A 17,115-nucleotide genomic window follows, 5' to 3' on the forward strand; every position below is an offset into this window, starting at 1 on the left:
GACAGGACAACATGGCTGCGGCTGCGGGCCGATACTACGGAGAAGGTGGCAGAGCGACGAAGAGACAGAAGACCGAAGAGGGCGGGATGACCACGGTGAGGGGCTGCCTGCTGGGAGCAGCAGCTACTGGGTCACGGTGCTCCAGGTTCAGCTGCTCCAGGAGAGGACGGCGGGCTGACTAAGTGGTGCTTATCGCTGCTGTACATGAAGAAGCTAACTGGCTAATTTAGTTCATTGAAGCAAACCGGCGGCTCTCTCTCTTTAACGGCAGTTTGCTCCGGTTCACACAGAAATACGTTTACTGTCTTCAGTTGTTTAATGGAAGAGCTGCACAACGACACACAACTTGTGTGGGGGGGGGGAGAAAATATGTCGTTCACACGCTGTTTATATCAACATGAAATCCATCCACGTTCAGTCCCGTTCCTGACCCTAGCTAGTCTGTGGTCTGACTCCTCTCCAGCTTCCCCTCTCTCTCCACCAGCATCATCCTCTGAACCCACCAGCATCATCTCATGTGTCTGCTTTGCAGGAGAGCTACGAGGACCCGCACAAGCCGCTGCCCTCCCCAGTGGTGCACATCAGGGGGCTGGTGGACGGGATAATGGAGGCGGACCTGGTGGAAGCCCTGCAGGAGTTCGGGGCCATCAGGTAACATCAGACCACCCAGGATCAGATATATCATTCAGATGGTTAGGCCCGATGCCATCTTAGCAAACTGTTATTATTGTGGCAGTTTTGATTGAGTTGGCACCAGTTGGCCTATCAGTCCATTTTGTCTGCTAGGTGCTGTCTGACTTATCTGTGCTGTTTATGCTGAGTACAGTGCCTTGCAAAGTATTCATACCCCTTGAACTTTTCCACATTTCACGTTACAATCACAAGCTGTAGCCTGTATTATTGGGATTTTATGTGATAGACCAAGTGGAAGTGGAAGGAAAATGGTACATGGTGTTCAAGATATATATATATTTTTTTTACAAAATCAAAGATCAAAATTAAACTTTTTGGCCTATATGCAAAACGCTGTGTGTGGCAGAAACCTAACACTGCACATCAACCTGAACGCACCATCCCCACAGTGAAACATGGTGGTGGCAGCATCTTGCTGTGGGGATGCTGGATGATGAGGATGATGGAGCTAATACAGGGTGATCCTGGAGGAAAAGCGACCACCCTAAACACACAGCCAGAGCTACAGTGGACTGGTTTAGGTCAAAGCATTATCCATGTGTTAGAACGGCCCAGTCACAGTCCAGACCTAAATCCTGTTGAGAATCTGTGGCAAGACTTGAAACCTGCTGATCACAGACTCTCTCCATCCAATCGGACTCAACTGGAGCTGTTTTGCAAAGAAGAATGGGCAGAAAAAATGCAGTTTGTTGATGTGCAAAGCTGGTAGAGACTAAGCCTGAAAGACTTGCAGCTGTAACTGCAGCGAAAGGTGGTTCAACGAACGTACGCCACACTTTACAGATTTTTATTTGTAAAAAATCTTGAACACCATGGATCATTTTCCTTCCACTTAACAATTATGCGTTACTTTGTGTTGGTCTATCACACAAAATCCCAATAAAATACCTTTAAGTTTGTGGTTGCAATGTGACAAAATGTGAAAAGGCACAAGGGGTATGAATACTTTTGCAAAGCACTGTAGCGTAGGCCAGTGGTTCTCAAAGTGGGGTCCGGGGACCCCCAGCGGTCCTTGAGAGGGTTCAAGGAGGTCCCCAACTTTCCTTGAAATTTTACAAGTGTTTTCTAGAATTTTTAAACTTGTTTTTTTTTTTTTTGAGAATTTTTTTTAAACCTTACTGCTTTTTTCTCCTTTTTTTGAGAATTTCTACCATTTTTTTCTAGAAATGTTAAAACATTTTTTTCCTAGAAATGTCTCCACAATATTTCTGAAAATTCACACCATGTTGGTCTCAGAACAAATATTTGTGTATTTCTGGTGTTTGCTTCAAAATGTTGTCCAATAGGGGTCTGTAGTCTAATTGTGTCAGTTTAGGGGTCCTTGATGTAAAAAGGTTTGAGAAGCACTGGGATAGGCTACACAAGACTTGTACATCTCTGTTGGAAATAGCTGCCCATTATTTTAAATGAGCGCTTGGATGAGTGCAGCCAAACTCCAAACTTAACCAGTGAGCCAAAAAGTGTTATTTGGTATTCAATGTTTTAATATCATTAAAGCAGAAGTAAGCGATCCGGTGGTTTTGGCTAATGCTGCGTTCCAGGCAGGCTTTTGAAACCGTAAATTACAGCTTCAAGTCACAACTTACGACTTTGTAGCGTTCCAGGCAACCCACTCGTGTTTCTCCGACCTGTTTTACCTGTGAAAGTCACTATAACGGCCACTCGTAACTTCTGACCCGTGAACTCGTACCAGATCAAACTGGTACGACTTCACAGGTCGGAAAAACACCAGTTACGAGTTGCCTTGAACGCACCATAACGTCTTGTCAGCCGATGGAGTTAGCAGCCCCTGCCCTCGTCATGGATCTATTGGTCCTCGTCCCTACGTCACCACATTCAGGCGCATCCCTTGGCTGCACACACAGAGAGGACTGCCCCTTTATGCCGTTCTCTCTCCTCATTGGATAAAGGTTGTAGGATACAAGGAAAGTTTCCTCCTGGGCTCAGAGCAGAGCAGAGTGACTGACAGACCCGTGTTTCAGACCAAACACTCTATAGAAGTGATTGCTGTCGGAAGATACAACTATTTAAGACTTAGATTAACACAAACATTCACCTTACTTCTGCTTTAAGACAAATGATTATTGCTCGTTTATCACAGACAACCTCAGTGTAATTTGAATAGATGATCATAAAGTCCAGCCAGGTGATTCTGACTGTAGTACTGTAATTTTCCTCTTCCTCTATGTGTGTACAGTTACGTGGTCATGATGCCCAAGAAGCGGCAGGCGCTGGTGGAGTACGAGGACATGAACGGCTCCTGCAGCGCCGTCACGTACGCTGCAGAGAACCAGGTTTACATCGCAGGCCACCCCGCCTTCATCAACTACTCCACCAGCCAGAAGATCTCCCGGCCCGGGGACTCGGACGACACCCGCAGCGTCAACAACGTGCTGCTGCTTACCATCATAAACCCCATCTATCCTATCACCACGGTAACGTGTTTATAAGAAGAAGTTCCTGTGTACCATGAGAGAGTCATTCATAAGGTCGCTTATGAACTCATTTCCATAACTTTCTGTTCCTCTTTATTGTAAGGACAGGTGGTACGGTCGTTGGAGCATTCAGGATACAATACAATACAATACAATACAATACCAATGTATTTATGAAGCAGTGTTGACCAAAGGGCTGTACGACAACCCATTCAGAGCCTTAAAAGTAAACAGTAATCTCAGAATGAATCCTAAAAGATACAGGGAGTCAGTGTAGGGACCGTAACATCGGGGTCATGTGCTCTCGTCTGTGTGCTCCAGGTAAAAGTCGAGCAGCTGCATTCTGGACTGATTAGAGTCGTGACAAGGAAGTCTGAGAGACGCCAACAAGGAGCGCATTACAACAGTCCAGTCTTGTGGAGACAAACGCATGGATGACCCTCTCAAAATCATTAGAAGAAAGGAAGGGCTTAACCTTTGATAAAAGCTGGGTTTCACAACAGAATTGATCTGCTCGTCCATTTTAAGATTGTCGTCAATTTTAACCCCAAGATTTGACACAGGAGTTTTAAGATATGGAGCAAGACACCAAGTCAACAGGGGCTTTAGGGCAGTGGTTCCCAACCTTTTTCTTAAGGGACCCATATTTTTACCATTGAAAACTTTGGTGACCCCCCCCCCCAATGAAAAATAAAACAAGATAAGGAACATCATAACTTCTTTTAAGAATTTTATGAAATACTTTATTATATTTGAGTAATTTAATAACAGCATGGAACAAACAATCAGGAGAACCTGTGTATGATTACAACATATTTCTTCAGAACTTGTACTTTTAAAAACATAATTGTGTTTTTAAAAGTACAAGTTCTGAAGAATAGGTTTTTTCTCATTGTTCCATGCTGTTTTCCAAATTCATTGTGACTGATATTGCCCTGCTGTATATTACGTATTTAATGTTTTAAAACTGTTGATATTCAATCATCTATTGATATAGGCCTGTAATTTATTTGTTTACCTATTTAAATACACAAATAAATGTTTAATGTGGCCCTTGAATTTAGTTGATTTTGTCACATATATGAATTAAATGCTTAGCCTACTCATTTATTTAACATTTTAATTACATTAAAATTATTAAACCCCTTAAAATCAAGAGGGCTTCGCGACCCCCCCTGGATCTTTGGCGCCCCCCTTGGGGGGTCCCGCCCCCCAGGTTGGGAACCACTGCTTTAGGGTACTGGTGGGTCCAAACATTACAACCTCTGTCTTGCTTTTATTGAAATTTAGAAAGGATAGGTCAACATGGTTATTGTCTCTATGGTTCCATGAATTGTTGTGCCTCACCATTGACACCTGTCCTTTGTCCAGTGAAGCACTTAGTTGAAGAAACCTATATTGTCCCCCTGTATATGAACAAGAATAGTGTAATTTACAGCTGTTTTTTTTTTTTTTTTGTAAAAATATAAGTTACAAAATACTTCATTGTTGCGTTGGAAAGCAAAATGTCTTCAAATGTTGTTTAAAAAAAAAAAAGCTGAACTACAAATGAATCTAAAATGTGTAACCTGTGTCCTCTGACTGAGCTCTGCCTCTCAAAGGAATGTTACCAACATTAATTGAAAACTGAGTTTTAAGAAAAAAATCACGGTGCTTAAATGCAAATGATTTTTTTTCCACCCACATCGAATACGAGTTCAATTCATTCATATCATTTTTTGGCCTAAAATACTTTCTCACAGCTACGTAGCTATTTCTACATTTTTTTATTGCAAGCTATTGCTAGCATTTTTAAATATCACAGCAGTCATCAAGGTAATTCTAGCACTTACAGGTGTGAAACGTGACGTGTGTGCTTTTGTTGTATAAATAAACATGTGTCCTTGTCTTTCCACAGGACGTCCTCTATACCATTTGTAACAACTGCGGCCCTGTACAGAGGATCGTCATCTTCAGAAAGAACGGTGTTCAGGCAATGGTTGAATATCCTTTTGAGAAACTGCCTTGTTTAACTGGAACATAACAAGCTTATGTTTAATTACACTTATCCTCCACAATCTTGTTATAATCAGACCTCCCTTTAACTCATTGCTGCCACATTTGATTCGGTCCAAAGTGCCCAGAGGGCTAAAGCCTCTCTGAATGGAGCAGACATCTATTCTGGCTGTTGCACCCTCAAGATCGAATATGCCAAGGTGAGTGTGTGATAATATCGAATCAAGACTTAGTAAATATGTTAGAATAATGTTAGTGGCAGGAATTTGTATTTGTAAATTGTTCTTGCAATCCTGCCCGCAGCCAGCACGCCTTAATGTCTTCAAGAACGACCAGGACACGTGGGACTATACTAACCCCAACCTGAGTGGCCAAGGTAACACGAAGCCCCCCATCCCTTCCTCTCCCCATTCTTCTTCCTCTTCTCTTCTCATGCCCCTGTATGGGATGGCTAGGGCTCTCTGCCTCTGGGAGTATTGCCTTTGATAACAGATGCATGGTTTCCTCACCATGCTGCATACTTCTAGGTTTCACAGGCAGTATTCCTGCGATGCCAACACAGTCACAAAAAAAAAGAAAAAAAAAGGCACAAAGTAAGGGCATGAGGAACAACCTCAAGGGCAGCCAACCTCGATTACAGGCTCGTGCATGTGAACAGGCCAACGCACACATCACAAGGCGTAATGCAGGCGCACCGTTCCTCACACAGGTTCACCTCCCCCCGTAGAGCATGGCACAGCTGCACAGACTCACAGCCTCTCTCTCACTCTGACCCAGACACTACAGGCTATCACACCTGTTGGCATTCTTTCAGACATAGTGGAGATTTTAGCAAAGCTCAAATTAGACACGGTAACGGTCAGCTGACTGGTAGGAACACGTCTGCTTAAAGGTCCCATCAAATGACTCCTAAGAGTTGAAATATGCCCCCCAGCTGTTATGGCTTGCATGAGGGCAGGGCTTTGGTGGAGCATGAACAGTGTACAGAACATTCAGTGTGATTCAGTGATTCATTTAAAGGTCCAGTGTGTAAAATTGAGGGAAAACCGTGATATCTATCGTTAAGATTCTAGATTGTAGCGCTCACTCGCTCGCGCTCACCCCTCCCGTCGGCAAAGTGACTGTGGCCTCGTTGGTTTATTTATGAACACGAAACCTGCTCTCTGATTGGCTGGATTTTCCGTTCAGGCTGCCGTACAAACATGGCGGCACAAGATGGCGACACTCTCTAAAGCAAGACCCTTGCTATATGTAGATATAAAAAAATAATTATAAGGCTACAAAAGCTAAACAAATTTTATTTCATAGCAATTATACATTTATAAATATATTCAAGGGTAATACATTCAGATTTTGCCAATAGACGTTGTTAATTTTTACACACTGGACCTTTAAACTATGAAGCCTGTAATCACATTTTCATTGGATTGATGGTTCTTTTTACACCTTAAGTTTATCATGAGATACTAAAAACATGACACTTAAAACAAAGGAAAGTATGAGGTTTTAGTCTTTTCTTCAACAATAATGCAGCTAAAGATTCAGGGCTCAGGAGCATTTAGCATTTCATGGGATCTTTAATGATAATGTGTAATACAAATGCACTTTGTAGCTTTCAAAACAGTTGTTGTTGAGTCATTCATTTTGACTTTGTAGAAAAAGTGTGTTTTTTAGGTTAAGTATTGGATGTGTTTCCTGTAATCGCGAAGCAGTGTTAAAAAAAAAGAATTTCATGATGTTGCTTCATCAGCCACTTCCACTAACTCAGCTGCCAGGTTGTCAGTAGGATTTGCTGGTGTTTCAGACCTCATTACAGACTGGACATTAGCGTAGCTGTGTGGAGGAACTTTTGTATTCTCTATAAAACATGTCATGATTCTCTTGTAGACCACCAGTCCATAAAACCTGTACCAGGTTAGGTACACTGCAGGCGTTCTGACATGCTGTCGAATCAAGAGCTGTTGTGATCTGCTAGTTTGTGCTGCCTTATGAAACCAGAGGTACTCCTTGTGTCCTCACTGTGCAAAACCCACACAGACTTTTGCCTCAACCTCAAAGCAGACACATGCTGCAAAGATACAGTGGCTTTTCTACATCTACAGCACCCACAGCCACAACTAGTGTACAGTAAATCGGCTGTGGCATCCATCGGACACAGTGGGGCAACAAAACACCGGGAACACAACCTCAACTCAGTACTTCCTTATTCCAAGTCCATCATCATCCCTATCTCCACCACCTTGACACGGGAGTCCCATTGTATTTCCGGTGGTGGAAATGTAGCCACCATTTCATTTTGAGGGACAGAAATACTTCCAGACACCCCCCCCCCACCGCATATCCACCACAGACTGACCATAGATTGATACAGCATCTCCTCAGAGCCCCCCGAGGAGCCGCCCCCACTTTTGACACAACACACTGATGATGAGGGGGCAGGGGGCAGGGGACGGGTACGGTTGTTGCGGCCACGCCTCCTAGAGCCTCGGGATGTGCCCTGCCGTAACACAACCACAGGGAGCGAGAGAGGAGTTTCAGACACACTCCAGGGGACAGATGAGATGACACCACATACTGGGGCGCTAAAACAAAAAACAAAACAAACAAAAGAAACAAAAAAAAAAGACGCTAACACTGCTCCTCTCTGCCCCATCCTGTGCTGAACACAACACGACAACACAACGAGCCGAACATCCACATCGTCACGCAGACATCCCAGACGACTTATTTGTCGAGCACTAGACCGCCTTTTCACTTTGCAAGCGGCCGACAGCTATTAAACCCCACAAAGTAAGCGAGCATCACGAGAACGGCCATTTTTACATGAGAAGAAGTATCCACGGGGGGGCCTATGAAGACACAAGCATCAACACCTACCAAGCATATAAGCACAGAGGCAAACAGATTCAAACCCTCTCCCAAAGCTTTCTACATTTATGGACTCTGGTGTTCTGATTTTCCCCCCTGTGCCTTCCTTCCCATTTCCCTCCTTCTCTCTGTGCTGTTTTGGTGTTGTTTCTGCATTATTTCATTTCCTTTATTTTTTTTTTTCCTTTTTCCTTTTTTTTTTTTTTTTTTTTTTGCACTGGCCCATAGTGACGCCTTTAACGCCTCCCGTGTGATGCAGGTTTGGCTCAGTGTGTGTGGACTGACAGCCCACTCTCAAATGGTGCAAATGTCCCGCTTTGTGGTCAGAGCACGGTAAGCTGGAAATGAGCCCCCCCGCCCCCTCCCACACTTCCCTCCTAATAAGCAACTTTGGAAAACAAACTGGCAGCAAGTCAGAACCAAGCATGGAGCCCCTCTGGATGCACTGTTCTCTCGGGTGGTGGGGATGCAAAGGAAGGAAAAGAAGAAAGACTGAAGAGGGAGAATGAGTTGAGGCTGGAGTCAGAGGTTGGCGGGTAGCATCCTTGCTGAAGACTGCCCCCTACCTGCCCACTGTGTCCCATGCTCCATGTGTGGTGCTGTAAGTACTTGATAAATGAATGAATAATCTGACTTTATGGTTAAAGGTTATTGTGAACCTCCATGTTAATACTACAGTGTCTTAGTAGGCCCATAGTAACACCAGCAAATGACAGTTTTTTTGGGCAATATTGTCCATTAAAAATGATAAAAGTGAGTGGCAGAAAATTCTTAACTGTGATTTCTGGGTAAAATGCATCTTGATTGGTGTTTAACAATCTGTGTATGCATCGTCCGCAGTAGTAGTAGTAGTAGTAGTAGTGGTAGTAGTAATTGATAGGATAGGAGCGTGGCTTTGGTGCTGTTTGTTTTAATTTGGTTTTTGTACTGTTCTTACGTTGCTGTCATATCTAGTGGAGACGGTTATAGTGACATACTGTGAGCACAGGGAATATTGTTCTCTCAAAAGAGTACAATGGAACCAGGATAAATGTAGGGGTTTCTCTTCACTCATTTTATAATTATAAAAGAATACTGAGAAGAATGGGCCGAGGAAGCGGTGCCTGTACTTACAGTCCTCCCCCTCTTATTGGCTTGTCTCATTACACAAGGAATTACAAACCTGGAAATCAAAGCAAATTGTAAGCAGCCACTAATTTAATAGGTTATGATAAACTTTATACTTGTCTCCGTGCAGATACACCAGACTGTTCATGACAGTTTAAGGGATATTTCAACATTTTGGCAAATTTGCCATAATCCCTATAGTCACAGCCGTAGGTTCGTTACCTTTAATTGTCGGTGCAAGCTGTTTTTAGATCAGCGGGGCAGAGATATAAGCTGCTCAGCTAACGCTACGGAGGCATATGGTATTTCCGGGTTTCCCCATCAAACTCATCAAATACACAATCCAACAATAATAACGTATAATTATGTAACATTACGACACATGAAGCAAATACTCAGAAGTACTTGTGCTTTTCAAGTCAGTCTGCGGAGGAGCCGTGTCTGGGATGTAGTTCTGGCTACACATTTACCTTGAAAAATACTCTGTCTGGTAACGTTGTGTTATTGTCTCATAGCGTGGTGAATGTGCAGCTCACAACTTGTCCACCAGAGCGTTGTGGAGTTGTTGGATTGTGTATTTGATGAGTTTTAAGAGGGAAACCTGGAAATCCCATTAGCCTCCGTAGCGTTAGCTGACCAGCTTGTATCTCTGCTCCGCCGTTCTAAAAACAGCTTGCACCGACAATTAAAGGTAATGAATCTACTGCTGTGGCTGTAGGGATTATGGCAATGGGTGAATTTGCCAAAATGTTGAAACATCCCCCTTAATCTTCCAGTGGTGTGTACATGTGTAGCCCATTCACATCATAGATATTCTCTGTGTTCTAGTTATATAAAGGAAGTGAAACCTAAACCACTTTTCAAATGAGAGACCATTTTGTTTCTGGAAATAATTTACCTGCAGGAGTGTAATGTTGCCACTGTTAATTATTTCAGGGCTTCCAAAGATAGTTCAACATGAGATGATGCAGTGAATGCATCATTAAAAAAACTTCCTTAGATTTCATAGTGTTCTAATAGTATTTATAACCAGAATCAAGTATTAACTGAGAAATGGCTCGATTTTAAATTAGCACATTAAATGCTGTATGCACAGTTACAGCACAGATTGTTGATCTGCAACATTTCAAATCTATCACTACAAAACAGATGGAGGCTGATGCAGACAGTTAACCCTTTGTTTGGGAAATCTTATGGCCAACGTCAGTACTTACTTTTTGTCTTGATGAATTGAACCTGTTTACAATTAGATTGAATTTGTTTCTCTTTCACAATGTAAACTGTGTCTGATCCTGGTTTATATAAACTATTTCTCATACTGTAGTTCTGATAGAACAAGCGCAGATTCCTGTCATGTCTGAGATAGAAAGGAATATGTTAATACACTTGCCAAATTTATACTTTTTATTCATTGTCAGTTTTGATTTGACGTGTGTATATGTGTACTTGTACAGATGCTGATGGTGAAGGCAATTGGAACAATTCACAAGGTGTGTGTGCGTGAGTGTGTTTGTAGTAGGACTGCAGATATTGGAGCTCGTCCAGCCTTCTTTTCAAAATCGCTGTTAAAAATCTCCATTATGTCACGTATTACATTTAACACTTCGGATGTCTTCCCTCTGTTGCATGTCAGTCACAGGCTTGTCCCTTAGCACTTAGCAGCTGCTGTAATGTAACTGTTTGATAGGCCACTTTTATTTTGCTGTTTTAGATCCAAATGGAAATCCCAACAAACGCCAGCGGCAGCCGGCTCTTCTGGGAGATCACCCGCCTGATTATGGTAAATAACTCGGCAAAGAAAGTAGTCCCTACTTCAGGAATAATGGACCACATTCCACAATTCTACCACTATAGTAGCTTATGTTTTTGTTTTTTTGGTTTGTTTTTTAAATAAAGGTGGCCCTCAAGGAAGTTATCATAGTTACAATGATGACAGCTACGGCCCCCCTCCGCCCCACCGCTTGGGGCCAGGGATGGGTGGACGTGGCCGTGGTAGCCAGCGCTACGGCCCTGGGTACGGACCCCCCCCCCCTGAGTACGGCCCTCACGCTGACTCCCCGGTTCTTATGGTGTACGGCCTGGAGCCCTCCAAGATAAACGCCGACAGGGTCTTCAACATCTTCTGCCTTTACGGCAACGTAGAGAGGGTAAGTGACACGCAGCCAATCAAACACTCTGGGGCCTCATTTATCATTGTGGATACACGCTTTTTTACACGCTCTTTCCCCCATTTTGTGCGTACGCACTTTTCTCCGCCTAATTTGGGATCTATCAAACCAAAACTTGTCGGGAGTAAGAGCAAAAATTTACGACCAGTCCGACCATGGCGTACCGGCATTTACACGCTTTTTGAAGAACAAGAGGAATTGGCGACGCCGCTGCAGAGTCAGAGAACTGCAGTATGCGAGGGAGAGAGGAGCGCGGACACTGTTTGAAGTAGCAAGTGGTGGTGATGATGACCCCCACCACCACCACCACCACCACCACCACCACCGCACACGTGTTGACGTCGGCACTTTACATGAAAAGCACAGCGACTCAGATTTTTCCCCTGTGCATTTACACTAGTTTGCTCCTAAATACTGGCTTTATAAAACGAATTTCGTTTTCTTTTGATATCATATTGATATTTCCCCCTGCATGTAGGCTACAACTCTTCTACAACCAGTCTGTCCAGTCTGGAAAATAATTTCTGCGACGTGCGTGTGTTACGTAGCCAGACTGGACACACACAAGCAAGCAGCAAGCACAATAATGTCGGAGCAAATCAAAGCAAATGAGAAAACATGATCGATATTTTTTGTGTGAATAATATTTATTGTATTTAACAAAAATGGGTGCTAGCTGCCCAACATCATTTTAGGAAAAGTCACAGACTGGTGGACTTCAATGTTTTTTTTTTGTTTTTTTTTTAAATATATAGCTATGCACAAATGAAAATCAAAGTCTTCCAGTGAACGGAAGTTGGGGGTTAGTGGAAAGGGGTGCAAAGTAGTACTGACTGGCAGTGGAAACCCTGCTTTAAATTATTATGACATAATCTAAAATAAGGGGCAGCATAAATATGATTCTTCTTCTTTCTGTTCTGTTTCATTTAGATTTGGGAGTTTTTTGTTTTTATTGAAGCCTTTCAATGCAAGATGATGTTTCTGACTGATATTGCCGTGTTACCGTGTATCTCGCTTTCAGAGAAATTCCGCTTCTTTCTCCGCTCTCCGTCCGTCTGTTGTCTTCACCGTCTTCCCCTGACGTCATTCCACAGGTTTCCAGAGTGCACATGGCTACTTAATATGCACGTAACTGATTTGCATTGACCACATATGGTTGTGTGGGGCCATTTAGGGGGCTGGGTATGAGGCGTGTTCTCATCCACGCTTTTCTCAGGTCCGGTGTGATTTATCAATGGAAATACCGTGCAGCCGTGTGTACGCGGAGTTTGATAGATCTGAAAAGAGTGTATATTTTTTGGTCGTACGCACATTTTGCCTTTCCGTCGTACTGAAAATTTAAGAGGACTTTTACACGCTCTTTGATAAATGAGGCCCCTGGACTGTTGTCGCCGCTGGCTTCATCTGGCTTCATCTGGCTTCATCTGGCTTCACTTTGACACGGTGAAACGGTGACAGCTGATCCAACCAGCTCCTGTTTGAAGTGATGTGTTGTCTGTCTGTGCAGTCAGCTGGATGCTTTTCCTCTTCAGGTGAAATTCATGAAGAGTAAACCTGGAGCAGCGATGGTGGAGATGGGAGACTGTTACTCTGTGGACAGGGCCATCACACACCTCAACAACAACTTCCTGTTTGGACAGAAACTCAACGTTTGGTAAGAGCAGCACAGGCTATTTAAAAAAAAACACCTTTTTTATTAAATTTACATTTTAATTTTAAAACTTAAAACAAAGACATAGTACATACACACACCACAAAGACATTTCACTAGGTATTACAGACTTATTCAGGCAATCACTTTGTCAACAGTCACAACAGAGAGCTTGATTTTCTACCTACAAAACTCATATTAATTATTCATATTAATGTACCGGCATATCAACATTTACAGTCATTCTTCCAGTACTTTCCTCACATTTATGTAATCTGTCCAAGGTCCATCTAGGCCATCTCTATACAGATCCTATAGGGCTGAGGCTGCACACTCTGTCATTGTTAATTCTATAAAGTCCTTTCGCCAGTTATTAAATCAAAAGCAGTTAGGTTTCTGTACTTTGCAGTTCATGAGTATAATCCTTTTCACAGAGAGGAATGCTAATGTTAAAGACGAACTAGGCAGGATTTCTCCCGTGGCTATGCTACATTTTTACCTTAATTAAAAAGCTCTGGAATAATTGTAATAGTTAACTACATGACTTACGACTTGTTACGAGTGAGAACGGAGGCTGAAAACCAACCCTGCAACATCAGTGTAGTAGCTGGTCGCCGCCCCGAGAGCACACCGCGACACACCGCGACACAAACGCGCTCTGTAACACGTAATCTTTTAAGACTACACAAACATACACGGCGTAGCATCGTATATGTTATGTTATGTAACGTTATCCACCGCTCCATTTATTAATTTTTTGCCGGCTTCGTTGTAAACAAATGCACATGGCTGAGAGGAGCGTAACCAAGACAGCGGAAAAGCGAGCAGACTTGCATAGTTCCCCTATAACAGTTGCTGTACTACACCAAATATATGTACTACACCTTTATAATGTATGCATTAAAGATCCACAACCGTGCCAGCACAAATCTGACATCCGTTCATTTTATTTAGTTTGTATGGGGTTATGTATGTTCAGTGTAAATTCTTCATCTGTATAATTGTATATCTATAACACATTTTGATTAATAGTTTGTATGTCGTATTATGGGGTTCCATTGGTGTTTTCCAAGATCATGTCCCGTTGTTTGTCTTTGTCCATGATACTACAGAAGGGAAGAGAAATAAATGTGTAAGGTTTGGATACTGTACCTCTCTCTATTTGTTAAAATAAACAACATTTCTCATCTAAATCTTTATGTGTTGCCACAGTGGTGCCCAAAGATAAACATAACTGCAGTATATATTTCAATTGTAAATACTGTACATGATTGATTCAAATTCAAACTCAAATTATCTTTAACATCATTAAATGTCACACAATGTGCTCCGCTATTGGTTCCATGCCTATTCCACTCGTTGAAGAGTCCTCCCTCCCGCAGTGAACATTTAAAAAAAAGAAAGAGCGTGATGATGAAACAGAGATGACGTGTACAGAGCTGGGTGTACGGACGTATGACCTCTGGCCGTCTTCCCTCCGCAGCGTGTCCAAGCAGCAGGCCATCGTGCCGGGCCAGTGTTACCAGTTAGAGGACAACACCAGCAGCTTCAAGGACTTCCACGGGTCGCGCAACAACCGCTTTACCTCCCCAGAGCAGGCGGCCAAGAACCGCATCCAGCACCCCAGCAACGTCCTTCACTTCTTCAACGCACAGCCTGATATATCTGCAGAGATCTTCAACCAGGTGAAGAACCCCCCCCCCCCCAGGGTCCTGTCTGTGAGGGAGGGGGTCTTCTTGTCAGATTTACACCTAACGCACTGCTCTGCTCTCTCCTCCACCAGGTCTGTGATGAACTTGGAATCAAGAGTCCCACAAGTGTAAAACTCTTCAGTGGAAAGAGTGAGTACTGAGTTACACCCTGACGTGTTGTCATTAATAAGACCCATGAAGAAACTGAAGTAATAGACAAATGTGTGTAAGAAAATACAAAATACCCAACCAGAATATAAAATATACTGTATATACTTTTTTAGCTGAATTATTCAGGATTTTAATGTCATTTGTGTGTGTTTTTTCTCATCAGAAAGTCTGTACCACAATCCAGTTGAACATAACTCAGTTATTTTGAAATCAGACTAGTGATATATTGTAAATAAGAGCATGCCATATTAATATGTTTGGCTCTTATGATGAACAGACTGTTGTGAACATGTTTCAGAAGGTAAAAGCTGAAGTTAACATCAGACTCTTTCTATTTCTATAATCATAGAAAACTCGGATCAATGTAAGGATCATCATTCTACAGCTTGATTCTAAAATCAAGCTATAACAGATGTGATACATTTATTTACTGTGATAAACTTTGATTGCTCTAAATTCAGTTTTATTACGATTACCTGTAGCACTTTGAGATTTTTTGTTAAAATGTAAAGTGTGTTACAAATAAAATCTATTATTATTATAAAACTCTCCATATAGCTCTGTTTTAAAACAGAGTCAACACATGCAAGGTCAGGAACGGCCAAACAGCTCCACTGATTGATATGAATGCACTGATCATTACTAATTATCATGATATTGTGAAGTTTTTGTTCTCATAGCAATAATGACCAAGTGTTTTGTCCAGTGATCTGATTGGTCAGTAGTTTGGCTGATTCTCTGAAGTTAACCAGGTTAGGAATTCGGTGTATGTTACCATGGTGATTAACTCTACAAGTGAGCCTCCTTCGTAGGACTGAAACCAAACCAAGAGTTAAACCAAACCTAGAGTTACGTTGTTGACCTTAGAGCTGCTTCGTGGTGCCGGCCTCAGGGTGTCAGGACCAGAACCTGGTTTAGTTCAGTGCAGTAACAGAACATGATGTGAATCTAATCAGTGGTGTTGTGTGGGATCGAAGGTGAGCGGAGTTCATCTGGACTTCTGGAGTGGGAATCGATCAATGACGCCATGGAGGCTCTAGCTATGATGAACCATTTCCAGATGAAAAATCCCAGTAAGTACTCAACTGATGACCTGGACTTCCTGAAGTGGTTCTTACTGTGTACTGGTCATAATCTTTATCCTTAAGGTGTGTTCTCGTCTCCCACAGGTGGGCCTTACCCCTACACACTGAAGCTGTGTTTCTCAACCACACACCATGCCAACTAAATATTTTCCCCTCAACTTATTTGTAACGTTTTGTGTCTTTACATAGTATACTGCAGTTCTTTTGCCATGTTCCATTAAACATTCAAGCAGTATTGACTAGGATTAACGTGGTTGAGAGCGTTTGACTTAAACTATAGTTTTGTATGATTTATTTACTTCTCTCATGTTTGTTTTTTTTTCAATCAATTGTTTATTTTATATGTTCACAACATTAGATTTGAATAATTCCCCACTACCGTGAAAAAAACATTAAATGTGAATCTCTGTTTTTTGGTTTTTAAATAAAGCGAGCAGTAACCATCATGTGACGTCTGATTTAACCAGTGTGGACATCCTCGGTGACGGTGTGTGTGTTGTATGCCTTCATTTCTTCTTGACAGGGAGACCTCAGGTCTGTCACTAGGGATCATAATCAGGGAGGAGGGCAGGGATGGGTCATATCAGATTGCTATTTAATCATTTTTCATAAAAATGTAGTGAGTACTTCTTTTGTTGGAATGGATTAAAAGTTTCATTTTCCACATGATAAAGCATTAGAAAACCTGGATCACACAGACGGCACATCACACACTGGATCATAAATATCATATTCAGACCTGCACTGCTCACTTACTCTCAGTTTTATGGTTTGTATTCAAGAGTGCTGTAGTTATTTAAAATGAGTGATTGCCCCAATAAACCATTTTTCTTAGCTGCTCATTTTAATTCTTTGGTGTTGCACACTAACCCAACCACCCGCTTATCTGTAAGTAACCAACCAACTCACTCAGTATTCCTCTGCACAGGCAAGGGTATTTTTTGTTTTTAAAAAAGTAATTTGATACCCTGGATCATAAAATATTTAATCTCAAAATTATATACATATGGAGTGAGAGGAGTCGTACTTGATTGGTTGAAAAATTATTTGTGAAGTGTCATATTCATTGCAAAATGCAGACAAAACTATTTTTTTTCAGGAAGTGATTTAAAAACTGAAAATATAAATTGTGATATGGTCACACTTTAAAGGTGGTTTGACGGAAAAAAAAAAATTTGAATCTGAATAAGACTAATGTTTTTTACTAATCAAAAGAAGAAAAAAAATATGACAACATCTCATTCTCAGGAA

At 42.0% G+C, this 17,115-nt stretch overlaps 1 protein-coding gene across 2 annotated transcripts; it reads left to right on the top strand.

Moving 5' to 3' along the window:
- hnrnpl (heterogeneous nuclear ribonucleoprotein L) lies at positions 1-16,104 on the top strand. 2 transcript variants are annotated; one of them, XM_085798757.1, is made up of 14 exons: positions 1-95; positions 533-651; positions 2,891-3,128; positions 5,026-5,111; positions 5,227-5,323; positions 5,427-5,499; positions 10,553-10,588; positions 10,810-10,878; positions 10,995-11,245; positions 12,799-12,920; positions 14,401-14,602; positions 14,701-14,758; positions 15,757-15,852; positions 15,949-16,104. In XM_085798757.1, the coding sequence occupies exons 1-14, from the start codon at positions 12-14 to the stop codon at positions 16,005-16,007; spliced, it is 1,590 nt and encodes a 529-aa protein (XP_085654883.1). In that variant the 5' UTR covers positions 1-11; the 3' UTR covers positions 16,008-16,104. The 2 variants fall into 2 exon arrangements, with proteins under 2 accessions (XP_085654883.1, XP_085654884.1); XM_085798758.1 differs by lacking the exon at positions 10,553-10,588.
- The last annotated feature ends 1,011 nt before the right edge of the window (positions 16,105-17,115 follow it).

Source organism: Trachurus japonicus, chromosome 14, assembly GCF_045865225.1.
Source record: "Trachurus japonicus isolate A0001 chromosome 14, Traja_1.0".
NCBI lineage: Eukaryota > Metazoa > Chordata > Actinopteri > Carangiformes > Carangidae > Trachurus > Trachurus japonicus.